This window comes from Glycine max, chromosome 17 (assembly GCF_000004515.6).
Source record: "Glycine max cultivar Williams 82 chromosome 17, Glycine_max_v4.0, whole genome shotgun sequence".
NCBI classification, from domain to species: domain Eukaryota; kingdom Viridiplantae; phylum Streptophyta; class Magnoliopsida; order Fabales; family Fabaceae; genus Glycine; species Glycine max.
This window is the reverse complement of record NC_038253.2, coordinates 41,261,585-41,288,038: the sequence shown is the minus strand read 5'-3', so window position 1 is coordinate 41,288,038 and position 26,454 is coordinate 41,261,585. Positions and strand designations below refer to the sequence as shown.

The window sequence follows — 26,454 nt, the reverse complement described above, 5'->3', positions numbered from 1 at the left end:
GACAGAAAGAAAAAAACAGTGAATCTCCTCCATGTGCTCAAGCATGTGTTGGCAATTATCATCTTGTGTTTCTCCAATGCTCTCAAAGCCTAGATGCCTTCAAAAAGAAACAAAAAAAAAGGGATAGAAAAGCTATCTTCTTCATTATGCCCTTCTTGCTAAAGTGCTGTTTATTCAAGGACAACCCTAACCGATCACGTCCCAACCTGCTCTCTCGTCTTGGTTTTCTTATTCCTATTGCTATTTTTCTTTCAATAATTGCATAATGCCTCGTCATTTAGTTGACCACCATGATTATATATGTCTCCATAAATTGTCAAATGGTGCTAATTTATCGAGATAATGGGTGTTTTTATTTATATAAACCTCAAGTATCTTTTACCATAAACTATGTTGTTTGAATAGAAATGATCATTATGCACAATAAAGATTTATTTTAAATAATCAAAATTTAAATTTAAAACTTTTAATTAAGATAAAATAATTTTATATTAGCTGATAAATGTATTTGGTGGTCGGGACAGTAGACGTTAAAGTTGGAAGAATAAAATCTTGCATCATCACATATTTTCTAACCACAACAAAATTAAAAGTTTATGATGCTAAAAAAGTTGGCAAAGACTTTGGTAGTTTTCATCTTATTGTTTTAATTATTCAATTTTAATTAATGATATCGACAAGTTTTTGTTTACATAATAACTGTTTGAATAAAAAAAAACACAATTGTTTGAAACTTGGAATTGAATTAATAATTTTTTTTCAATTTTCATCGTAGTAATTATTATCATTTGTTTTTGGCAAAGACTTTTTCCTCCTATACAAAATTGAAAGGAAAAGAAAACGTAGACTCACTAATTATTACGGGACCTGGTAGTGTGGTTTGAAGATGACAGGTCAATGTTTTAATGCTTGAGCTGAATAGTCACTCATTTACGGCATGCTGTCTTCGTCACATGAGCAATCGATATCTTCATTTAATTAGCCCGTAACCAAAAAGTTCAGGACATTAACTAAGACTTATCTATAAAAAGAGGACATTAACTAAGATAATATGTAGTTGCTTTTAAAATTTAATCACCGTTAGATTTAGAACTGCACTCCATGCAGTAGGAGATCCGATTCCATAAAGATAATATATATTTGATAAAATTTTAAAAATATTTATAAAAAAATTAAACCACATTTATTTCTTGTTATAGTAAATTAATGTTCTCAGATACTAGACACATGTACAGTGTAGGAGTAACATGGTATGATAAATAATCATATCCTATGAGATTAAAGAATTGATCTTAATTTAGCTTCATATATTTAAAATAACATTTGTTTGGAAATGTCAAATTCATATATAAAAAATTAGTCCTTAAGTTCACCCAAAAACAAAAGTGGATCACCGGCAAATTGAACAGAAACACGCATGTTTGTTCAGTTTAGCAGTTTTGAGCTAAAAAGCATTCATTCACAGAACAAAGTGTTCGGAGACATTGTAATTAAAAGTAGGTGAGATATTCACAAGGTTGACATCAAACACACTTCCACCTTCCACCATTGATCATTGATGGGTCATGCCTCGTGCGTGTGCTTTGTGCATGCATTGTAGAACTACCAACCAGACACACCCAAGCATAGAAAAGTACATTACAACATTCTTCTTCCATCACTCAATTACGATGATATATATTTCTTTGTTACTCTTTCACATTTCACTTGTACTACTATTTCACACCCCATATAATATAATTAACGATCAATAAATTACTAGTCATTAAGTTGTAACTGAAATATACAGATTAACACTAACAACTAGTAACTTATTCATTGTTATATGGTTGAGTTGTGAAAATTGAAATATACTAATATTATACTACTACTAGTAACATTTTTTTTCTTGCGTAAAAATATATAAGTTTCATCTCTTTTATCAAAATTTTCTCCATACGCAAGATGCACTAAGGACCGTGAAATAGAATCGTTGTCGGCTTGCTAACACGAAGGGACTTTGTAAATGACTACGAAACAAGGAAGGATAGCCTTTGGATTGAAAACAACAAGTTCCTCGAGATTCGAGTAGATTCCAGCGTACCCAGCAACGGAATCATACGACGCAACCGACACGTGTTCCTCCTCGGACGGCGCGTCTTCGACCACGCGCTTCACTCTTCCAGCGATCACGCGACACACAAGCATAGCCCTGCGCGTGGCGTCACCGCACACAACAGAGTCGTGGGCCCTACCGCTGCTGGCGGTGGTCCTCACGCCCTTCGCCTTCCCGTGGTCTCCACTGCCGCCGCCGCAACTACCACCTTGGAAACCGTGCCTGATGATGGTGCAGACACCGCAACTGCCATGTACGGAGGCGCAGAGGGAGGAGGAGCCACGTGCGCCCAGTGCGCACGTTAAGGTGGTGCAGTGGAACCGCAAGAGTTCGTTGCCGTCTGCTGCGCACCTGGGGTTTTTCTTGGTGCTGCCCAGCGCACGGTTCTTTACGGTGTCCCTGCACTCCTCGAACCGTTGGATGGTGCGTTGGGTGTTGTGCACTTTTAGTATCCGTTCGATCTTGCATATCGGGTTGTCCTTCTTCAACCAACTCGACTTGAAGATTATTTCCACTATGTTCCGACCCGAATCCTCCGGACCTAGCTCCGAAACTGTTTCCCAAACACAAAATTAAATTAAGATTATTCAAAGCAATTAGTATTAATTAAATATTATCCTTTTCATGTTCTTTGAATGGAGAGACAGATAATATTGATATCACTGATTATACTTTTTTTTAAAAGATCATTGAATATAGTTATGAGCAAATAATTTTTTCTATCTGATTCTACTAAATTGAAAAAATTATCATGTTCTAGTATATGATTATAGTTTTCTTTTAGAAGATATGATTATAGTTATGAGTTTAGAATTGATATGTGAGTTTGCAATATTTGGGGAGGCAGATCATTTATCTTCGTTACAGCAGACAGCTGTGATATCGTACGTATAGTCTCCTACAGAACAAGTAATCTACAGATACGTTTGCCCCCACAACTAATGCACTGAAATTTTGGTGGGTGCATCTTGTGAATGGTGAATGAAGAGGTTATTCGATGTTTTTTTAAAAAAGAATTCGAATAAATTAAAGTGCGTTATTTTTCAAAAAACTTAACTCAATTGAAAAATAGTTAAAGTTTTTCAAACATGTTAGTAGTACTTATTATGCTAGTATGTTTTTATTAAAGAATGAAAATATATTAAAGTGTTGGCAGTGCAACATTAATTGTGTAGTCAGTAATTAAAAGTATTTTTTAAATACAGTAATTGATGGCCAAACTTTCAACACTGTTGAAAAATAATTCAAGTTTTTCAAACATGTCAAGGGGGATTTAATTATTGATAATGTACTGTCTTAAGCAATAATTTATTAGGAGAAGTAAAATCTATTAAAAAATAGACTTCAAAATGTTAAAAGAAGACTTGCTGAGTGTGGGAGGGCAAGAAAGGAAAAATCATGAGCAAGATTATCGGAGAAACAGTTCAAAAACAATCTGCATCATGACATGCATGAAGGTGGAGTCCATTTTGCTCAATGTTTCAAATTTCGAAGCTTACTTTTACATTTTAACCCCACAAACACGTTCCCTCAAGCACAAGGCAATTCAATCAATTAACACTGATATAGACAGAATTGTTATCATGCTCTCGAACAAACCATCAGATCTATATCGGACTACAGTACATCGGAGCTAAAGTGAAATAGTCATGATATTAGAGAATGATGAATTTTTTTTATTGTTATATTACTCTAATTGTTCTCTTCATGGAAAACAAATTTGATAAAGAATTTCGTCAATGAATGCCTTAAATGAATTAGTTAAATAGCATTAACTCCATTCTATATAATATCTTTAATTACTTTTAAAAAAATTGTTAGTGTTTACTGTTTAATACTTTTACATTTTTTATATAATAAATATGTCCTTTTTAATGAAAAAAAAAATCTACTTAACTTTATTCTTCTTATCAATGTTCGAATTGGACGTGATTACTACTATTTGCCTTTGACAAAAGATGTAAACATCATCAGCATTTGCTAGTAGCGGTGCATATATACAAAGGAATAATTAAATCGCATATAGTAGTGCATTTATAAAGGAATTAATGATGCATGTATTCTTCTGAAATAAAAAATAGAGCGAAATTAAAGAGTACCAGCATGACGAACAGCTTGATGAAGCTCCAAACTTTCCATTTTAGGGAAGACCTCACCACAGTGAGAACAAGCACACACAGTGCTCCTCGCAATTGGCAACCTGAATTTCATTGTTTGATTATAAACGGAATTAATTTAAGTTGGAAAAATGAAGCTACAATGCTAAATTAAAGTAATTAATTTGAATTATATATATATATATATATATATATATATATATATATATATATATATATATATATATATATATATATATATATATATATAAAAGATACTATTACCTCATTTCTATATCTTTTGATATTTAAATTTCCCACAAACTAAAAAACAGTTAATCGAATTAAAAATTGATGTATTTAGGTTAAAATGTCCTCATTTAGTATTTTAATCATCCGTACTCACTTTTATACCACTAGCAGTGGGTGTCAAATAAGGACAGCATTTGAGAAAAAAACATCAATTAGACTTTCAAATTCTAAAACTTGAATTGTTCGGGGAAAAAAATAAAAAAGCTAAAACGTGAAAAGAAATGGAAATGATGTGATACCTGCTAGGGTCAATGATCATGTGACATTCATAACACCCAGAAAGCTTCCTGAATTGCATGCCTCTGGAAGATGATGATGACGTGTAGGTTGCTCCACCGTGTGATTTTGCAGAAGAGCGAGTAGTAGTAGTAGTAGTAGTAGTAACAGGTTTCCTAGTGAGTAACCCATTAGTTTCCTGACCCAGAGAACTACTCTCTGGTGAGGAGTTATCAGACCTGTGCACAACACGTGTGTTCCCATGAACCACATCTCTGAAGCTGCATATGGAGCTGCAAGATGACCCTAGCTTCGAGTACCCACTTACCACTTTTGAAGGGTCATGCACTCTCGACCCTTCGATCTGTTTGCAGGTTAAGAGGTTCTTGATTTGGTCCCATGAGGAAGCTGGTTTCTGTTTCTGTTGTTGTTGTTGTTGTTGGGGTTTGCGCTTGTGGTGGCGTTTGGGGGTACTGGAGGACTGTTCAGGTAAGGAAGTTAGGAGAGCCATGAGAGAGTGTTTTGTAAAGCAAAACAAAACGTTCTCTCTCTTTCATACAACAAAGGAAGAGTGAGGCCGGGGTTCTATTTTCAAGTTTGAATAACTTTTTTCTGAAGGAGTTTGCGTAAATGAATGACAATAGAATAGAGGATCCCAGATGTGTAATAAAGGAGGGTGCAGAGGGTGCTGCTGTTTGGTGGGACATGCAATTATTCTTTATTTTATTCATTAATGTTATTAAAATATGTAGTGGTACTAGTAGTATTTGTATCACAACTTAATCTCTTCTTTTATTTTATTTTTATTTTTTTAATATATAATTTTCAGTTTCCTGCTTTCAGTGCTTTGGACCTACAAACGCGTGAAATTAAAATGGACTTACCTCTGGTAGGCGATTGGGAATGTAATAAATAAATGTTACTCTAAATTTCGGACGTGTTCAATTACTAGTAGTATCTGTTACTATTCCTTCATACTTTCTCTCTCTACTTCGGATTTAAGTTTTTAGCATTGTGTGGGGTGCTTGTCCTTTCAACTAAAACACAGATTCATCTTTTGGTTTTAATTTAATTTTAACTCATTATCATATTATATATATATATATGCATAATATTTCAATTTCTATTCTTATTTTAATAAAATGAGATCTTATTAGTATTTCATCATATTAGTATTTGATCATATGGTTCGACTGAGCTGTTCCATTAGGAAGGTATGGCCTACTGCTACAGTGAGGAAAAAACAAAAATGTTAACTGTTTGGGGGATGTTTATATCGTATCATTGTATGTTTGAACAGCCATATATCGAACCATGTGCTATCCAATCTTTGTTGCAGTTTTCCGTTTCTCTTCACTATTGTTTTGATTTCTCAAAAACGGACCGGGGAAGAAAAGCTAGCAAGGACAAGTGGGCAACTATCATAATAACTATGTACTTAACGAATATATATTACAAATATAAAGGCAAGGTCAAGTAGACAAGTTATCTCTAAACAATGGATAACTTACAAAGGAACATTTGACAAAATGTGAAAACTCATCAATATATAACTTGATGAATGAAAGCTAGCGCAGAAATAGGCACTTGACCAGGATGTGTAGTTTCTAAGAATGGTGCCACATATATTATAGGGGATAAAGAATGACTTGTTGATTTTATATCTACGTACGGCAACATTTCTAAGTTTCCTAGATGTTCCACTCAGCAAACATTAAAGATGAGGATTACAAGTGTACATTTTAAATAACTTACATTTAAATTTCTTATAAGCATATATGAACTAAATAGAAGTATTTGGTAAACAAATTTATTTTATTTTGTTTATGAGTTTAATTTTAATATATTATTTGTGCAAACCGATTATAAATCATTTTAAGTATACATTTAATGATGATTACAAAAGTCAATAATTTTACTATATGACAATTCATGACCAAATGGTAATATATATAAAAAATATTTACATTAAAAATATTTTTTAATTAAATTATTTGTTTATAGAGTTTTTTTACAATATTTTTTAGACATCATAAATATCTTTCAAGATAATAAAACATACAGGACCTATTATTAAAAATGATAAAAATTTTCTTTTAAGTATTTAATATAATTACATATTTAAAGTTTAAACTTAAGATCATTGGTTAGAATAATCATGTATAAGATGATTCATAATACAATGATATAGTGCTTTCCATATGTTACTTGAAACATTTGAACTTATAATTGATTACTATTTTTTCACTTACACCTCATTATTTAATAAAATTCCTCACGCGTTCTCTCCTTTGATATTATATTATTTAATTAAAAACAAACCTTTGTTAACATTACATTATTTATTTTAAACATCATTTTATGTATACTCTTTCTTTTATTATTAAAAACATTTCATCTTTACACAAAAAATTATAATAATTCAACATTAATTAAAAAAATTAAGACTATAATTACATAAAAAATGTTTTTTCCTATAAAATAAAAAATATAATTTATGTAAAAAAAGTATGTTTTGATGTTATTTTACATTTATTTACTAATTTAACAATTGGTTTTATCAAGCATCTCTAATTCATACTTCCAATTAAAAGTTAACTTTCAAATTTTAATTAATTTATGAATTTTTTTTGTTAAACATAGATGTCCAACAAATATAATGTTTTTTTGCTAGGAAAAGCTCCTTAACGTCAGAATAAACCAATAAGAATAAGAATACTATGAAATAGATCCGAGAAAGAGAATAGTGTAGTGAAGCAACTTGTGAGATTTGGTTTGAGTACTGTAGGGTGTAGCCTTGGGCATTTTCGATTCTTTAATTTTGCTACGGTGAAACGATCATATCTGATGGGCCCAAGATTCTGAAAGCAAGCAAAAGTTAAAAGCATATGAGCCAAGAAGGCATCATGTAAAACACGGAGAAAGAATAAGCAGCCATATGCCAATTTGCACCTTCCAATGTCATTCCCAATTCGTTTTCTTTTTCTTTTTCTTTTATTTTCCATGTCTATAAATATGTATTCATAGCTCATACGCACAACCATACACTTTTGGGTTTTTTAGTAGGAAAAAAACTTTTTTGTTATTTAATTGTATAAAAAATAAAAAGAAAAGGAGAATATATATATATATAATAACATAAAACTCTAATACAAAAAGTATATAAAGAGATGAATGTTCAAATTTTTGTACCAAAACACTTTTTCTTCTTTCTTCTTTCCCAAAGTGAAAGAATTATTATAAGATTGGATCACATGAGCTATTTGGTTCATTCTTTCCACTTTCATTAGCATCTTTAATAAGGATTTTATCCACTAGATTTACTATTATTCTTACTCGAGAGTTTTTCATGCCGGAAGTTAGAATTTCAGAAGAAAAACTAAAAAAAAAATCCCTTTTGTAAAAAAAAAATATTTTTTAATGTCATTAGAAAGAAAAAAGTTTATATTTTTTGTTCTGCACAAGTGAAATTCAAGTATCTAATTTGAGTTCACCATTAGAGCAAAAATAACAAAAAAATTATCCAAAAATTAAAAATAGGTTCTTCTACTAAAACTGCTCTAAGCAACAAAATGAATAAATGATTAAGGGTGTGTTTGTATTGATATTATGTCATATCGATTCATGTTGTTCAGATTATCATTATGCCTTCTACATCATTTTAGTATTTTGATATGATTTTTGTGTTAGATGTTGTCACTTAATTTCATTCCAACACATGCACTTAAATAATTGTTTTTTTTTTCTTGTGTGAATCTCATTTTCAATGGTTTCAAACGGAGCATTCATGTCACAACTAGGGAGGAAAAGAAAGAGAAGGGAGAAAACATAGGTATGATTCAAGTAATATAATGTGAGAAAAAAAATGAAGAGAAAAAAACGTACAAGGTCGGCCAAGAGTAAGGTTACTAAAGTTCAAGCTTTAGGGTTACCAACAAAAATTGTTTGCTATTAATTTTTTTTAAGTATAAAAAGGTCATATATGTTGATAAAAAAATTCATTATAAAAATCTCTTATTTAAACTAAAATAATTTTTCTCAAAATTTGCTTTAATTCTCATTCATCATTAGGTCAATTCTAAAATTATCGGTGTTAATAGCGAGTAATTAAAAAGTAAAAGTGTTCATATATTATTTCTCTTTTTGTTCAAAAAAAGTGAATATTTTATTTATAGAAATATATATTATCCATTGGAATAAATAATAATGACACTAGCAATGCAAGTATATTTTATAGTGTCATCTAATTATAAATCATCACATATAATATGCTTAATAGCTTTTATAATAAATACCTTACAAATTATATATAATTTTTTTATTAATTAATTGATGAGGATTCAAACATATTAAGCTCTATCCATTCTTGAATTTCAAGTAAAAACTAAAAGGGTAATCAAGCTAGAAAAGAATCACACTCTTTGTTTCGAGTACTAATGTTAGTATAGTTGACTAAGCTAGAAGGCGTTAGTTTGCTAATTTGAGAGTTAGTTATAGGTCTTTATTTAGGTCTTGGATGTACTATTTATGGAAGACATTAGTATGCTAATTTGACAGTTAGTTATTGGTCTTAATTTGTCTTGGCTGTACTATTTTATGGTGATTTCCCTCCCCTGTTTCTGACCATCCCTTTGTTAGAAGACGAGTCAAATGTTCATTTCCCTCGCTAGCTGGTTATGTTTGTGTTTCGGCTCTTAAAGTCCGTTTCATAATAATAATTAAAAAAGCATTTAGTTATTAATTTAGTTACTGTATTTAACTCACATGTGATGCATTATAGTTCGCAAGAAATAACATAGTGTATGTGTTCCATCAATAATTTAATTTCTTTGTAACCATGCATAGAAAAAAAAAACATACAAACAAGTGAACTATAATTCGGATCCAGCCTACGTGCGCATGTGGACCTGATTCACAGCACACAAGCAGAAGTTTGGTATTATAATAAGGAGAAATAACATGCACAATTAATGTGATTAACGAAAGGTATCATGGAGTTCGTCTTATTACATATGTCATATTCCATGAATTTCTGTGAGATTCAACGTACAACACAGAAAAGGATGAGAAATCAGTTTTAATATTTAGTAAATGGGGCCAAGTCCATATGGAATTAGTACTAGAGTAGTTATTAAGTCAGACATAGATTTGGCCAACCATTCGATCAATTAGCAACGTTATAAGCATAAAGAAAAAGTATAAACTAGATCAAATTCCATACCAAATATTTGAAATAAAATCATTTAACAACTACAATGAAAAAATAAAAATAAAAAATAACATAACAACTACAACGAAAAGACGTCATGATCGATCCACCCTACTATAGTATGGGTAGGTGACCTAATTAAGTATGTGTAGTTAAATCAATTTAGAATCACTTATCATCCAAATTCATATTTAATAACAGATGTAGATAATTGTTTGCTTATCTAATTTGCTATTTGATCTTTTGGATAGGATAAATATAAAGATTTTGTTTTCGTATTTTAAATTTAAATAGTTAGGTTCACAATCTTCCAATGTTCTAGTTCGAGGAGGGATATCTTTTATCTCTTAGATAAGATTAATCTATCTTTTATCTGTTAATTAGAATAGCTTATATTTATCCGACACAAATCACTTATGCCAAGGTTTTAGAATATTTTATTTTATGCACCTCTTAAATAATATTAATTATTTATAAATGAGTGATATTAATTAATATTAAGTGTTCAATATCCACTCCCAGCAATTACACTCTTAATTGCACTTTAATTATTATTTTAAAATTATTCTCATTTAAAGTAAATAAATTTGTTGTTGTTTCTTTTCTAATTAAATTTTTTGAAAGGGAGTTTAATTCATTTCGAAATTAAATTACTGGAATTGTTTTTTGGAAAAGAAACATAGAGATCACCCAATACTATATTGAAGAAGGATAGTTTGGAAGGATGGGAGGGGAAGGGGAATCCCAAATTACAAGAGGAGAAACTTGCTTAGAGTTAGACCTATTAGCTTGTTAAGTTACACCTCCCTGTTTGCCAAGGTAAAACTCACCACATCCGGCTTGCAACTTTGACTCTCCACCAATCTGTCAAAAACCCTCCGAGCACCCTCCATGTCACCTCTTTTACAAAACTCGTGGATCAACGTGTTGAAAGTAACCATGTTGGATTCGTAGCACCTTTTATCGAACACCTTGTGTGCACTCTTGGCCATGCTTGCTTTGCGGAACCCCCAGATCATGGTGTAAGTGTAAACACTGGGCTCCAACACAACTTATGCGAAGAACACATTAGTGGGGTGTGTGTAGAAACAGGGTTAAAATGGTATAATGGGTTAAAACAAATTTAATGAGAAGAAAGGGGGTTAACTTAGCAAACAGAAGGTGTATTTAGCAAAAGACAAGAATACGAAAGGGAGAGCCCAATAGTTGAAATAACGTTGAGGCCCAGGCGGCAAAGGATAGATAAAAGATTTATGCAGTTCTGAGCCCAAGTGGTGTAAAATAAAACGCAGCGGTAAAATAGATCCTAAATCCTCCTAATACTAATACCCTAGTGAGTCTCTGTCTCATGTTTGTTTGTCAGGGGTTTATGTCTGGTCTGGTATTGTGACGCATGTTGTTGCAGTTGCACAACACAAACAAAGATACATAGATTCATTCATATTAGTATTAGATCTCTCTCTCTCTTTCTCTGAATTTCACTCAAGTTATCAATAGTTTTCGTTCATAGAAACTAGAAAGATGTGTGAAAGTAGTAGTAGCAGAGTCACATGGGAAGGTTGCAGCGTCTTGCTCGACATCAACGACGGTGACCGTCTCGTTTTCGCTCGTCTCTCCCCCGCTGCGTCAGTTTTTCTTTTCTTCTCTTTTTCTTTTTTGTTTAATATTTTATTTATTTCTAAATAATAAAAATTGTTTTTTTCTTCATTAGAAAATTGAAGATTGGGAATAAGAACTGCTCTCTGCAACCGTTAATTGGCTGTCCCTTCGGTACTGTTTTTCAAGTCGATGGACCTTTCCTCTCTCCCGCACAAGGCATGTTCCCTTTTCATCTATTTACTTTTTTGCCATTCTTAATATTTGTTGTTGCTATCTTATTATTCACTTTTGGTTATGCTTCAATTGCCTTTGTTAGTTTCTAACCGCCTTATTCGTTACTCCCTCCGTCTCATAATAATCGTTTCTGCAAGAATAAATAAATGTCTTTTCAACTTAACATTAATTGCCTTTTTCCACTTATATCTCTTATAATATTAATGATATAAACTACAAAAATTAAAAATGAGTTAATGATCATAAGGTTAATTTTGTAAAATTGTCATTCTATTTCATTCATTTATCAGTTTTTTTGGTCCTTGTAAAACAAGGACGACAATTATAATGGACGGGGTATATGTTTCTTTCTAAGTGAGTGAATGAGTCAATGTGATTGTTTTTTTGTTTCTTTGAAGTTTAATTGGGATACTTCCCTGCACTCTAACATGTATGGTGCCTCTCTATTTGTGATTTAGTTAATGGTAATAATGCTGAAGAAGTAAGAGATGGTCAAGTAAGTGTCGAGTCCAGGGACAAAGTTAATAATGATAATAATCCTGAAGAAGTGAGAGATGGTCGAGCAAATGTTGATTCGAGGGACAATCGTGCCTTGGTTGACAATAACACGGCACAGAGCCTGACTGGTGAGGATATAGAAGCCATGCGAAGGTGAGTGCATCTTCCCTTGGTTGAATTTTGGTTCTTGGTATTATTAGATTTTGGGGATTCAAATGAAATGTATGGTGAAGATTTTTAGGTGTTATTTTGGGATGTTTTTGGTTTTGTGACCTTGATTTTACAAGTGATATAATTCGAATGCAGTTTTTGTGCCATTCTTTGTTTGTGTGAATTCTACTTGCTTTTCTGAAATGAACTGTTGAGTTATTATTTCTTTGCCAATCTTGTGGGATTCAGTAGTGAAAGAATAAACTGTATCTTTTATGCAGACAGGGTGCGGGAGGTAATGAAATAATTGAAGCTCTCATTGCCAATAGTGCAACATTCGAGAAGAAAACATCATTCTCACAGGTATTTTGACGCATGAAAAGCTTAGATTGTTTACTTTGAAGAAAATACTATACAATTTGTTTACCTAAAAATATTGCTTGTATCATTTGTATTGTTTTGGTTCCAAAAAGTTTCTGCTTACACAGTGTATTTGCTCAGATTGCCAACTTGCGAACACTTTCATCACTTACTGCTAAGGTTGAACTTGTTAGCATGTTGACAACTTTGGGGACTACTTAGTATAGATGGAAATTTTTGGGACCAAATTGTGTGTGTGTGTGTATATATATATTAATTTTAGGAATGAAATTGAAGTGAATCTTATGCTATTTTTGCAGGAGAAATATAGACTTAAGAAGCAGAAGAAATATGCACCAAAAGTACTTATGAGGCGTCCTGTTGCTCGAAGGTGACCTTGATTATTTTCCTCTGCTGTTGTTATCACTAGATTTTTACATTTTATAAATGGTTCACATTTTTCTCTCCATGCAACCGATAACTGTGCCTTGATATAAAAGATTACCTGAAAGATCTAGCTTATTTGGACATTCTGGGTTTTGTTCTGTTGATGGAAATGACATTATGCTGCTATGCCTTTTGTCAATGTACTACAAACTGTCTGATGGAAGTGGGACCAGGGCCATTATATTTGATTCAACAAACAATAGAATCATGTAGAGAGCATGTTCTTTTTTATTTTTTTGGTGAATAGATATAGCATGCTCTTTGGACATTGGAAATAAATTATTCCTGAAAATATCAAGAATATAATATTTATCTCCTATGAAGCATTTTGTGACTTATTTTATATTTTGTCAAGCATATCTGTAGATGTAATATGTATACTGTATCAGTTTTTTGATATTTTGAGTCTTTACTCTCTTACTTACGGTTGTTATCATCTGTTTTCTCCAGTATATGTGAGGCCTATTTTAAGAAGTATCCATCTAAAATTGGGTGAGTCTTTATCTTGGTCATGTGAAGGCTATTTTTCCTTGCAGGTTTACCATTTTCGTTTATTTTCTATTAGAATTGAGTTATTCTTTTGGAGCATGATGTAAACTGTGAGCAACAAGCATTGTAATATCTTTAATGTATGCATATGGTTTTAATCAAAGAAGAGGAAAAAGTTATAGAATAGAATAGAGCAAATTTCAAACATTGGACATGTTAAAGATTTGACTAGATATGCAGGCTGCACAATTGCTAATTTTGTGTTTTTTTTTTGTAAACCAAAAACTTGAGTCAATATAACTTATTCTTTAATTTTACCACACCCTGCTAAAAACACCTTTTTGTGTTGAAATATGGGTTTGAGAAGTAGCCAGTCTTCTGAATTTATTATCGGTGTGAGGATGTAAATATTCTGAGTTTATTTGTCTTTGTTGTGGACTTGTGTATCCTGTTTGCCGTACATACATACAAAATTACATATTTGGCTGTTTATAGAATTAAAATAGTGGGTTTATTTTCTCTAGATTAAGTGATGCATATATCCTTGATATTGTTTCTAACTAACTATATAATGATTCAGATTCTTGCGGGTGGACACATTGTCCCTTCTACTTTCCATGGGTAATGTTTCTTCAAATTCTGACATTCTTGTAGTTGATATGGTTGGTGGCCTTCTTACTGGTGCTGTGGCAGAACGTTTAGGAGGTATGGTATAAATTAAACTGAGTTTGCCATTTAGATATTGCTATTTTCCCCAATAAAATGTGTAATTAAGTGTGAATGATCACAACTTCACATGTCAACAATTGAGATATAAAGAAAATAGCACTTTACTGTTGATATGTAGATATATTCACTTTTGTTTTACACAATCTTCTGACTGAGCAAGTGATATTGCGAATTTTACAGGTACTGGTTTTGTATGCAACTCATATATTGGGCAGGCACCATATTCCATGGATATTGTGAGGATATTTAACTTAAGTGATGAAATCTGCAAGAGGTCAGATATGTGTTTTATTGCATTCACCAAACTATTTTCCTTGTTAAAATCATCTAAATGGTTTTTTTATCACTCTTTTTGCAGTAGTGATTACACTAAAAGAGAAACAGTTAGCATTTTCTTAAGCTTTAATTTTTCAAAGATAGTTTTGGATGTTCTTTGTTTTGACCTGGATATTTTTTATGATATTAATGCAAAATATTTTTTCTTTCAAATGAGTAGTTTTAGACACATTTTTTCTTTTAATAATTTATGAAGCCAAAGAAAAAATAGAAAATTTTATGGAAGTTTCTTCAGAGATATCTATGGATATAATTAAATTAATTCCATGTTACTATCTGAAAACCAAAGAAAATGACTTCAAATCACTTGTCTATTACACTGTTTACAGCCACATTAGCTGGTCAGTTTGCATGTGTATGTTTGGTTCTTGCCTCTGGCTTTACTATCATCTTCTATTTGCAGAATTGTACGGTCTCCCATTTCTGACTTGTTATCACAAAAAGAATCACCTGAACAAACTCTGCAACCTGATGATGCGTGCAATGTGGAAAGCCAGTCAAATGTAAGTAGGACCTCCTTGATCTCCTGCTCAGTTCTATCTTGTTGTTTGCACACTGTCTGAAGTTATGAAGTGTGCAGGATCAAATATCTGCATCGACCAGCATGGAGGATATCTCTCATTCATCGGAAAATGGAATTTCTGATCTTGGGGCTGAGAATACTGAACCTGCTAAAGAAGTTTGGAAAGCTCCAAAGGCCGGAGAAAGGGCGCAAAAAGAAATCATTGACTTGTGGAAGGAAAATGGTTTTTCTAGGTATATAAGTTTAAATATTTGCCTCACTGTTCAAAGAATCATTGAATTGAGAGCATTTTCCTCTTTTCCATGCGTACAGTCTAATTATTGCTGCACCAGAGTTGGATACTTGGACATTGGTTAGAGATATCTTGCCCCTTTTAGCAGACTCTGCTCCATTTGCTATTTATCACCAATATCTTCAGGTATTTATTTCACATTTCAAACTTAGTCGTGATATGATTTAAAGGCATCCGTGCATGATAATATTATCAATTAATTGGTTTAGTTTCTTTTAATTCTTTTATGTTGGGAATGTAATACTGTTTTATCTGGGTAGCTTTGTTTATATAACCTTAGGAACATATCAAAGATAGACTTTGAATACTAACAATTTTTAAGAAGTCACTTGTTTTCTGACTTACATTAATCAAATCCTTATGCATATTTAAAGAAGCGGAGTGCTGCTTTTTGACAATTGATTAAACAATGTCAATTGATTAATAAGATTGTTAACAGAATCTTCCTTGTTTGTTCATTGAATAAAATGCAGCCTCTTGCAACTTGCATGCACAATTTACAGCTTGAGAAAATGGCTATTGGATTGCAAATAACAGAGCCTTGGCTGCGTGAATACCAGGTATAAGTTTGTGTCATTCCTTTCAATATTATGAAACTAGAGAAAGTTTTATGAAGTCCTTTGGTTACATTATTTATGTTATTCATATCAATTTTTTTTATGGTACAAAATACAGACCCCCTTTAACAATTTATTCATATATATATATATATGGCAGGTACTTCCATCTAGAACTCACCCATGCATGCAAATGAGCTCATTTGGGGGCTACATTCTCAGTGGGACTAAGATATGCAGCACAGAATGAATATTCAGTTTTGCTTTGATTACTAACTTTCTCTCCTTTGGATAATAGCACATGAATCCCAATGACCAATTGTGTTTCTGCTTTATAATGTACTAATTCAACATTTTTTTAGTTTCTGACGAGATTTTGGTCGCCCAAAGGAAAAATATGGCCACTGTACACTAGTCTTTTTTTTTTTTTTTTCATGTTTACTGTCTGCAAACCTTTTAATTGGCGCATAAATTTATTGTGGGCTGTAATATTATGATATTCTTATAGATTTTGTATTTTAGATGATTTTTCTTGTCTCCTAAAATCTCATCAGTACTCACTTTTTATTTGTTTTATCACAAGGAATTCACTTCTATCGCTTTTCAAATTTAACACATTTCAATGCAATTTCTTGTCTTTTCAAAATTAATTTTTATCTAATTCCGCTTTCAATGTTAAATCAAACTATGAAGCCTAAGCCTATGTTTGGATATATCCATTCTGGAGCAGCCTCTAAAAATTGAGTTCCAAAGTTACAAAAGGATTTTGTTTGCTAACGTATGTTCAGTGTTTTGCAAGCCGAGATTCACACAATTTAAGCCTTTTTGTCTCATACCTCCCCAACTAAGCTAAGACTCAGTAATGTTTTCTATTTCGTTGCTATTTCTCTTTTTTTTTATTATTATTTATTTCAATGCAGTAGAATAATCAAAGATCCCAAATTGCTTAAATTCTTTTTTAGCAATTCGTTTATGAAGTCTCTTACGAATTTAATTTTTGTTACTCTGATGGAACTTTATTGTTACTTATTAAAAAAACTAATAGAAAATCGGATCCTTGGCATTGATTTTAAGCTCTTTCTTTTGTATTAAAAAACTGCTGTGCGTAAACATTTCTATCCAACTCTTAACAAGAATTTGATATCTTATAGGTTAAAATTGAAAGTCTATAAAATGTTGGCTTTATGATCTAGAAGGGTTTTTTTGACAGATGATTCTAGAAGGTTTAATTGATATTAATGTTATTTTTTTAAAAAAAATTATGGTTGTGTTGGCCTAAATTTCATTGTTTCTCCCTAAATCTTAAATACTTGTGCTTTTTTGGTATATAAATCTTAAAATACTTATTTGAATTACTTATGTATTTCTCACTTATAATTTTAAATATTTTTATTTATACTTTTTAAAGTTTTACTTATATTAAAAATATCCATACAGTACTCGAAATCCCTTTTAGTACGCGTGCGTATTTTTGAGCAACTTCATTCAAGCAAACCATTGTTCATTCACACTTCATCATAATATCACAACCAACTTTTTATTCCAACCCAATAATTTTTAAAAGTTTTTTTTAATTGATCTAGAACCTTTTAATTCAAACCTATTTGTTTTAGAGTTTGGTACGAAGGATTTTAATAGAATTAATTTTAAATTGTTGAAAACAATTACAATGTATGTCTAAACTAGTACCAAACACCACAATAAGAGGAATTAGTTGTTGTAGTTTAGCAAATAGGCCCTCCAACAAATGTGTGTTACCAAGATACAATTAAAAAAGTTGGTAAGGAGTTTTAAAATTTAAAAGCAACTGTGGGACATAGCAATAAGTTAGGGAAAATCCAACTAAACAACTTCAACATGTTAAAAATGATTGTACATAAATTTTCACTCTTCATAATATTACATCATTTTTACTACTTTGAACAATTCAATCAACTTTTTATTCTAATCATATAACTCTGAAATTTTACTTAAATGAGCCTCACAATTACTTCATTATTATATTTTATTTCTATTTTTCAATTGCTGTGAAATTAGGGGGGGGAAGATACAGTTATATAATGATTGCTGATTGTTATGGCATCCATTATGTACGTATGAAGAGCAACAGATGCTTTCACTAGCAATGGATGCTCAACAATACTGGTGATGGATCGCTCTCCAGTGGCGTCAAATTACTATTTAATTTACCTTTTTTTTGTTGATTTTCCAAGAACAGCCTATGGTGATGGAGTTTTTCTTTTTGTTGCTCTTCCAAAAATATCCATTATGTATTATTAGCATTTCTCGTTAGTAAACAGATAAAAGAGATATATAAATATGTAGTGAGCACATAAATGTAAAGTATAGCATTCCATTATTGTAAAAGAAATACGTAGTGGGAGTATTAGAGTTGTAACAAGAATATTTAAAAAAAAATGGTTGTATCACACTTGTTAACTTACTCTTTTGAATACAGTTTTTATTATTAGTTAAAATTTATTGAAATTATGAAATTTTCTCTTATTTAATGAGTTTTAATAAACTTTAACTAATATTAAAATAACATTAAAAGAAATCTGTTAAAAAATATATTGTTAATAGATATTTATGCCAAAGTGGATTGAGGTTTTGCTACTTTTGCAGGATTGGTTGGGCTGTCACGCTCATGGAGAGTGGCATAGAGAAGGAACTGCATTTTTATAGGCCCACTTTGGTTATGCCGTCATATATATTTGCGATGACTCAAAGCTAATCTCATTCTAAAAACCAACAATAAAAAGATAATCTCATTCTTGATGTTGATTGAGAAATAATATACACTAATCAACTCTTTGAATAGGCGTTGCCAAATATTACTCAAACCAATTGGAATATAGGACAGTTGATGCCACCTATTTTGCATTTTCCCACACCGGTAAACCATCTTCAAAATCGCATGAATCAATTAAGTGAAATTATTTAAACTTAATCAGAATTCGATTTAAATCTCAAATATACATGTGTGTTAAATATTTAAAAAAAGAATTTTACTATCTATCATAATTCGTAGTCCTTCCCGATTCCCACGAAAGATACATGCGTTTTACACTATAAAAAAAACATCATCAAAATTATTACTATTATTATTATTTACATTTTGGTACTCCCTTTCTAATCAAAGATCAAAGATATAATACAAATTAACTAAATTCTCGACAATGATGGATTTCTGGGACTTGGATAAGATTGTCAAAAGTCAAGGGTAATGCTAACGGCTAGAGGAAATTCCCTGCCCCAACCCATCTCATATCATATCACTCTTTTTTAACCCTTGTGAATTGTGATGAATCACGTGCATGTGCTACCATTTGGAGTGGGAAAACGCTAGAAATGATCGTACAATCTGTTTTGTTATTGCATAATATTAAAGATTGCAAGGTTGTTTACAATTGTCAGACTAAAATGTGAGGATATTAAACACTCGTACATCTTACCTCAACATTCTCTCCTTTTCAAATATGTACAAACCTTTCAACGAATTTCTGGTTCTACAAGAATTTTTGCCAAACTAGATTTCAGCATATTTATCTCTAGTTCCTATATTTTGTTATTGTGCTTTCATTGAACATTGAAAAAAAAATAAAATAAAAACAATGTTTCATGAGCTTTATCCATAAACTAATGTTTGAAAAATTATTAGTGGTGTCTCTACAATTTTTTTAGCATCAAATCACGATTTAAGTTGCGGTAGAAAGTAGCTCTTTTAATATTACGTCTGAAACATTTATAACCAAAATTAAGTATCACAATAAAAATTATTTCATTGCAAAATGAAAATGCGCATTTAACTAAAAATTAAGTATATAAAATCAAGTCAATTAAAAAACAACCAGATCTTTGTTGTAACGGTACAAATTTGTTCTAAAATCCCAAGTCAAACTTAAGTTAAATAATTTATTGAACACGTCTGCCTTCCTTCAACGTCAAATTCTAAATACTCTTGACACTTCCCGTTTGAAAATAGAAACCATGCAATCCAACTTTCTACTAACTCATATTTCCTATCCTGCACCTAAGAGTTTATCAAAGTATTCACGTGATGGGAAGAAGAAAATCCATTAAGGAAGTATTTAGATTAAAAAAAAAAGAAATTAAGGAATTTGAAATGTACAGAAAATTAGAAATTTCAATTAAATTATTTGATTTGGAAAAAAATTCAAATTTCATATATTTCAAATTCTCTATTTTCGTAAAAAGCTTCATTTCTTATGTAAAATTTCATTTTTAAAAAAATTATATTTAAATATAAAATTTTACCCAAAAAAATGAGCTAATTTTTAAATAATAAAAACTTGAAAAATATTTATCATGAATGGTTAAAAACTATAAAAATCCAATATTAAGTATTTGATATTCTAATTTCAATATAATTTCATACAAACAAAATTAAACATTGATATTTTTCTATTTACTAGTATTTTAGCATCGCACGTGATAAATATTTGTTTTTATATAATTAACTTCTATGAAGAATGCTCATCGAAAAGTAAAAAGAGACTACAAAAAAAGAGTTGAGAGAATATTAAAAATGTCTGATTAAGATAGCAAGAGTAATCACTTATAAAGTTGTATATTCTAATTTAGATAAAAGCGTAAATTTGTATCTTATTACTAAAAAAAAAAAAAAATTGCTAACGATTAAGGCTTGGGACTTGGGAGAGGTGTTAAAGAGAGTGATGGAGAGGAAAGGAGTGAGGTAGGTGTAGAAATAAATAATAGAAATTTGATTCACTTAAAAAAAATCTTTGTAAATATAACAAAAAACAAAAAGAAAATAATTTTTAAATTCTTTCATTGCAAATACTAATTAAAATCACATGAAATTTTAATCATTTTAAAAAAATTGTGCTTAATACCCAAACAAGTCATTTGATATTGATATGTAGTATTTTAAATCCAGTTATGAATCAAATTTCTCTCTCGAAATTCTTCATTCATGTACGCAGGTCTTTATCATAAAGAAATTTTTATATAAATATCAGATCGAGGGGAATTGACCCTTTTTTCAATATTTCTAGTTGAGTACACTGTTTGTATGTTGATCACGGCTATCAATAATTCGATTGCCAAGCAGATTCTATATTAAAAATGCCAAACAAACTTTTTTTGTTGATCAGGTGAATAACCAACCTGCTTCACCTAATGCATGCAAAAAGTATGGACAAAAGTTGCCTCATAAATGAAGTTCTGCCTTCCCTTTAAATGTTGGGTAATACTGTTGCACTAACATGAAAACCAGCTATACAAAGCAGCCGATGCAAACACCCCCTTGAAATCTAAGTCCACATAAAGTGGCATCAGGCTACAAATGCTTCTATGCCAAGACAAAATTTGTGAAAAAAATATATAAAATGAAGATGGAATGGAAACTTAGAAAAACAGATTTACATCAAGTTTTACAACAATTCAATGCCCATCATTGTCCACCTACCCCTATTTCAGACTAAAAATTGACAATATTCATTTGCTAGCGAGTTCCTGCTGATCGGGTTTTTCTTAGTCTACCACGTGTAACTCGAATGCTTTCTTCCATTAAGGTCTCTTTTGTAGAAGTAGGAGGAGAGTTCCCATTTTCTTTTGCTGAAGATGGAGCTGCTTCAATTTGTTTTGGCTCTGCCTCTGCTGGTGCAGATTGGTTGGTTGTTTCAGGTGCAACATTAGACTTCTGAGTACTCAAACTTGCTCCAGTAGACTTCTGAGTACTTAAACTTGCTCCAGCAGACTTCTGAGTACTTACACCTGCTACAGGAGTTTTCTGGTTACTTAAACCTGTTACAGATGTGGGTGCTTTAGGAACTTGTGGAGAAGAACCCAATTCCTCTTCTACCTCCCTCTGGAGCTGACTTGAAGATGTGCTAGAGGTAGGAGATGGAGGTTCCTCAACTTGTGGTTCTGCTGCAGCAGCTGGTTTTGCAGGTGCCTGTTGACGAACCCCCCTCACACCCGGTCGTGGCTGTTGTTTCAAGAGACAATTTGTTTGTTCATGAGATTATGCATAAAGAAGAATGCGAAGGAAATGAGATAAAATCCTCAAAGGTAGCATAACAAAGAACAAAATATCCTTTCAATGACCAATCAACAATTAATTAATCTACCAATTAAAAGTTACAAATGAATATCGACTGTATATAACTTTTAACAACATACAAACATGGAAGGAAATAGTGGTATCTTCAACAGTATCATGGCATACTTATAAAAAACATATCTTGGCATTAAAAAACAGAATAAACAAGGATATGCGGTATAATTCAATGCCACATGAAAGAAAGCTGACAGTTGATATTCTAGCATACTTAGTCACCCTCAAACATAATAGCAGACACAAAATATGCATAATCATAATTAACTACCTGAGCAGGTCGAGGAGCTGGAGTCGATTGTGCAGCAACAAATTGCAAAATGTCATATATTCTAGTCTGACCATAACTGAAAGCTCTTTGCCAATACAAAACTGCAATATCCCCTGCCCTTGTCCTTAGTTCCAATAAGTTGCGATCAATTTCTGTCTCATGTTTCGCAACATATGGTCTGAAGAAGGAGTCATACACATATGTTGTTCCCTAACACAAATTTCAATTTTTACTGTCATATTGAAGAGAAGCAAATAAGAAAATGATATCAGATTTTCTAACAAAGCAAGTAATTTTATACCTTAGTTTTAGGATACCACAGAAATATGAAAAATGCCAACTTAGCTTCACTGTACATTGGGACCCTTCATGAAGAAATCAATTCAAAAATAAGAAATCACAAACTTTTTTTTGTTAATAAGCAGATCTAAGTATAACATTCTCTGAATACATGCAAGATAGAATCCTCTACCATGATATAAAAGTATCACCAACTCTCTCACATACTGTCAAAACAGCCACCAAAATCCTGCAACACAGAAAAAGAAAGTTGGTATCAGTATTTGTCACAAGAAGTTGTCATGTTAAGTTAAGCACAAACAACAAATGTGTGTGTTTCAACTAGCTCTATTCTGAAGGGAAAAAATCTTTTTTTTTTTTTGCAACAACCTCTTGAAAATCCAAAAAATCGATTATTTCTCTTACAAACAGCAGAACCAAGCATGTTATTTGCTGCATACCAATACTGGCACCAAAAGCGAAGTTGTTCAATTTCCGGCTTATTCTTTTCAACCACTTTATAGCATTCATAAGCTGGATAAGCATAGCCAAAAACCATCCTGCCATTACACCAAATGCCAAATAAAATCATTAAATTTCAAATATTACAAAGCAAACCATTCATATAAAAAAACTGAAAATTTGGAACAGCAAACAAAAATACATACACAAGGGCCCAGGTCAGAAAGGATCCTATCATTTTGTATCCCTGACATTGAAAAATAAAAATAAAAACGGTTACTCCAAACAGCATAACATAAGTAACATTCAAGCAACTTCCTACAATTGAAGACCAAATATCCTCCAATTCCACGCTCATTAAATTGCATCATGACAATATCCTAAAGTCCATTTTCCTATTTTTAAAAAAAACATTTTTTTCCGTATGCAAGTGCAGAGTTCCGAGAACAATGATAATCTTGAGTAATGCACTAAAGCCGTCTGATTTGATTTACAGATCGCAAATGAACAACAAAAATAACATTTAAAAGAAAAAGAAAGAAGGAAATACCTGAAGGTGAGTGTGTTGCGGTGGAGAAAGAGAAATGCGAATCCGAAAGGAGAAGAGGTAAATCTGGCGGTGGAGGCTGAGAAAGATCGGCGGCGGCAGCAACGGGTACCGCGAACCGTTACGTTGTCGGCTGCGAGATGCGGAGGAGAAGAGAAACAGTGAGTGAAAGAGAAAAAAGATTAGAAGTTGGAGTGACTGAGAAGAGAAGAGCCGTTTTAAATGAAAATGGTTTGTTTAGCTTTGCAATTTCATTTCACAGCGATATGGGTCAGTGTCAGTGTGTGGGCGTAGAATGAGTGAGTCTATTGGAGCATACACTATAGACTATAGACTATGGGAAACGATCCTCTGCATCGACCTCTTGTAACCTTTTCCTGTGCCTCATCAGTTACCCTTCACATACAATTTTTTTTAATTTGTTGATAAGATTATTTACAATAACTCATAGGTCATATTCAATTCAAGTAATCCTTCACTTCTTTACTTGCATTACATTCAACTAATCATCACAAAAATTCAGATATATTACTATCATATTAATGTTATTAGTTTGTTAATCTTTTTTTTTTCTTTAAAAAAAAAACTTATTATCTCTCTCATCTTTTTTACTTTCACCACCAAACTAACTTTTGACTCAAGTTGATACAAATATAAACACTAACTTCAATGAATATGATTAAAGAAAATTTAGGATTTTGCAGGCCAAATAAGTTAACATTGAGAATTCACTAATTACAAGATTGATTCCCCATTTTCAATCTTCTTTATTTTATATGAGAAATAAATGTGTAATTCTTACTATCAAATATTCATGATTCTAATCTATTTTTGTGACATTTAAAAATTTTAATTTACATGAAATTATTAATTATACTTAACTATATGTTATATAAAAATTAAATGGATCGTCAATAAAGATTGATCTAGTTAATAAAAAAAACCTTTCCAAAAAACATAAGTTTGATTCCCATAAGAACTTTATTGGTAAATAACTTATAAGTGTATTGGTAAAGGCTCACTAAGACTTAAGGCTTGTATTGACACAAATGAATCCTTAGGATCAGATCTAGCTAAATTTTTAATTATAAAAATAATTAAATGGGATCATAATGATTATAAATCACATAATAATTTCTCAAAATGTAGGTACTACATACTTTTTTAAGCACATAATTTTTTTTCTTAAATTTTTTTTAACATTTTAAAAAAAAAGTTAATATAACTAATTTGTCACAAGAGTTTATAAGAGAAAATAGGAGTGGTTTGGAAAGTTGGTTATAATGTGTGCAATCACATTTGAGTGAGTTAAAAGAGAAAAAAAAATGTGATGACTAAAATGGTTTATAGCCATTATATATTGCTTACATTTAATTGGAGTAAATTGATATATATTTTTTAAAAAGTATTAATTTTAAATTTAATTGCTTATTTTTTATATTGGTAACGGTAATGAAATCCACCTCAATCCGTCAATAATGAGTAATGAAAGTTAAATTCTAATTTTATTTTAATTAAATAATAATATTACAAAGTTTTATAATACTGTAATGTATTTGATTTCTGTAAAAAAAAACATTAAAAAAACTGTAAACAATTAGCCGCATTTGTTTTGCCTTAATTTTAGGAGTAATGCTATTATAACCAGGAAGAACAGGAATCTGAAGTGATACCTCAACAAAAGCAACTGCAGAAAATTAGAACTTTTTGTGATTGTTATAGAAATAAATTTGTGATAGAATGTTTTATTTGTTTCAAAAATAACTTTCAGCGATGGTGCGAGAATGAAAAAATGACAAAGTAACCACTCAGATTTCAATTCAGAGGAGAGGTAGCCAATTGGGGCGTCTAATCTGAGCAGAGAATCTTATCAGTGTGGGTAATCAGCATAAATTAAATTATGTTAGTTAATTGGTAAACTTGTGGATAGATTAAGATGCACTCTAAGTCTCTAACAGTGCATTGTAAGAAAAAGCATAGCGCATGAATGAATAATAGAATACTAATACATTTTTTTTACTACAATAATACTGACAATCCATTAAAGTGGGAACATTATATGTTAAAATTGGAATCGAGTTAGTAATAATACTCTTTCTAATATTTTTTAGGAGTTAAAATTTATTTTAAAAAATAGAAGCATAAAGAAAACTTATTAAATTTAAACTTAGCTAATCCGGTTGCTAATAGATTAGTAAAATATAATTTAGAAATGTCTGGTTGTGAAAACTTATCTTCAGATAAGTTAATCAGATTGTAGATAGATTAGTTAAATATAACTTAGAAATGACGGGTAAATGTTTTTTCTTTGTGCAACATGCATGTAGTGATAGATGAACAAACAAGAATGGTCTTGATCTGACTAAAAGGTAAATAGTGCAAGCTAGCTAGAACACATTATTTGTAGTTTGGATCACTGCTTAATTAGTCCAGTTCTCTCTCTAACTTCATTAATTAGGTTTAACACATTCATTTATGAACAAATAAGCAACTAGTTAAGTTTCAAGGAGCAGCTAGCAGCGCATTGCTTTAAATAAAGTCATTTGTGAAGCCCCCATAGTCACGTGGTCGTGGGATATCATATGGGTTTTGGCGTCTTCTTTGTTTGTGCTTGGATGCGTGGCGCAATATGCTCCAACACAAAATTATG

The 26,454-nt window shown here is 31.3% G+C and overlaps 3 protein-coding genes across 3 annotated transcripts; 1 reads left to right on the top strand and 2 right to left on the bottom strand.

The window, feature by feature from the left end:
- Window positions 1-1,458: 1,458 nt before the first annotated feature.
- Window positions 1,459-5,369, bottom strand: LOC100816726 (uncharacterized). The gene is made up of 3 exons (XM_003550375.5): window positions 4,743-5,369; window positions 4,195-4,295; window positions 1,459-2,648 (listed from the first exon to the last, which is right to left on the bottom strand). Exons 1-3 carry the CDS (start codon window positions 5,228-5,230, stop codon window positions 1,984-1,986), a joined length of 1,254 nt encoding a protein of 417 aa, XP_003550423.1. The 5' UTR covers window positions 5,231-5,369; the 3' UTR covers window positions 1,459-1,983.
- A 5,800-nt stretch (window positions 5,370-11,169) lies between these two features.
- Window positions 11,170-16,649, top strand: LOC100783601 (tRNA (adenine(58)-N(1))-methyltransferase non-catalytic subunit trm6). The gene is made up of 13 exons (XM_006601284.3): window positions 11,170-11,553; window positions 11,640-11,743; window positions 12,220-12,412; window positions 12,691-12,772; window positions 13,090-13,160; window positions 13,667-13,708; window positions 14,286-14,410; window positions 14,615-14,708; window positions 15,174-15,273; window positions 15,351-15,526; window positions 15,606-15,711; window positions 16,059-16,145; window positions 16,303-16,649. The coding sequence occupies exons 1-13, from the start codon at window positions 11,450-11,452 to the stop codon at window positions 16,390-16,392; spliced, it is 1,374 nt and encodes a 457-aa protein (XP_006601347.1). The 5' UTR covers window positions 11,170-11,449; the 3' UTR covers window positions 16,393-16,649.
- A 4,690-nt stretch (window positions 16,650-21,339) lies between these two features.
- Window positions 21,340-24,108, bottom strand: LOC100816203 (HVA22-like protein i). The gene is made up of 7 exons (XM_003550374.5): window positions 23,808-24,108; window positions 23,464-23,504; window positions 23,257-23,355; window positions 22,989-23,045; window positions 22,818-22,881; window positions 22,517-22,726; window positions 21,340-22,116 (listed from the first exon to the last, which is right to left on the bottom strand). The coding sequence occupies exons 2-7, from the start codon at window positions 23,493-23,495 to the stop codon at window positions 21,631-21,633; spliced, it is 948 nt and encodes a 315-aa protein (XP_003550422.1). The 5' UTR covers window positions 23,496-23,504; window positions 23,808-24,108; the 3' UTR covers window positions 21,340-21,630.
- Between the last annotated feature and the right edge of the window lie 2,346 nt (window positions 24,109-26,454).

Bases quoted from the DNA above. Each gene is read 5' to 3' on its own strand.
- LOC100783601 (XM_006601284.3), top strand. From the start codon at position 11,450: ATGTGTGAAAGTAGTAGTAGCAGAGTCACATGGGAAGGTTGCAGCGTC. The intron at 11,744-12,219 runs GCATGTTCCCTT...TTTGTGATTTAG, and splicing joins TTTCCTCTCTCCCGCACAAG to TTAATGGTAATAATGCTGAA. The intron at 14,709-15,173 runs GTCAGATATGTG...TTCTATTTGCAG, and splicing joins AGTGATGAAATCTGCAAGAG to AATTGTACGGTCTCCCATTT.
- LOC100816726 (XM_003550375.5), bottom strand. From the start codon at position 5,230: ATGGCTCTCCTAACTTCCTTACCTGAACAGTCCTCCAGTACCCCCAAA. The intron at 4,296-4,742 runs GTATCACATCAT...AATGAAATTCAG, and splicing joins ATGATCATTGACCCTAGCAG to GTTGCCAATTGCGAGGAGCA. The intron at 2,649-4,194 runs GTACTCTTTAAT...TTTGGGAAACAG, and splicing joins TCAAGCTGTTCGTCATGCTG to TTTCGGAGCTAGGTCCGGAG.
- LOC100816203 (XM_003550374.5), bottom strand. From the start codon at position 23,495: ATGATAGGATCCTTTCTGACCTGGGCCCTTGT. The intron at 22,727-22,817 runs GTATAAAATTAC...AATTTGTGTTAG, and splicing joins TGTGGTATCCTAAAACTAAG to GGAACAACATATGTGTATGA. The intron at 22,117-22,516 runs GTAGTTAATTAT...TTGAAACAACAG, and splicing joins CAGCTCCTCGACCTGCTCAG to CCACGACCGGGTGTGAGGGG.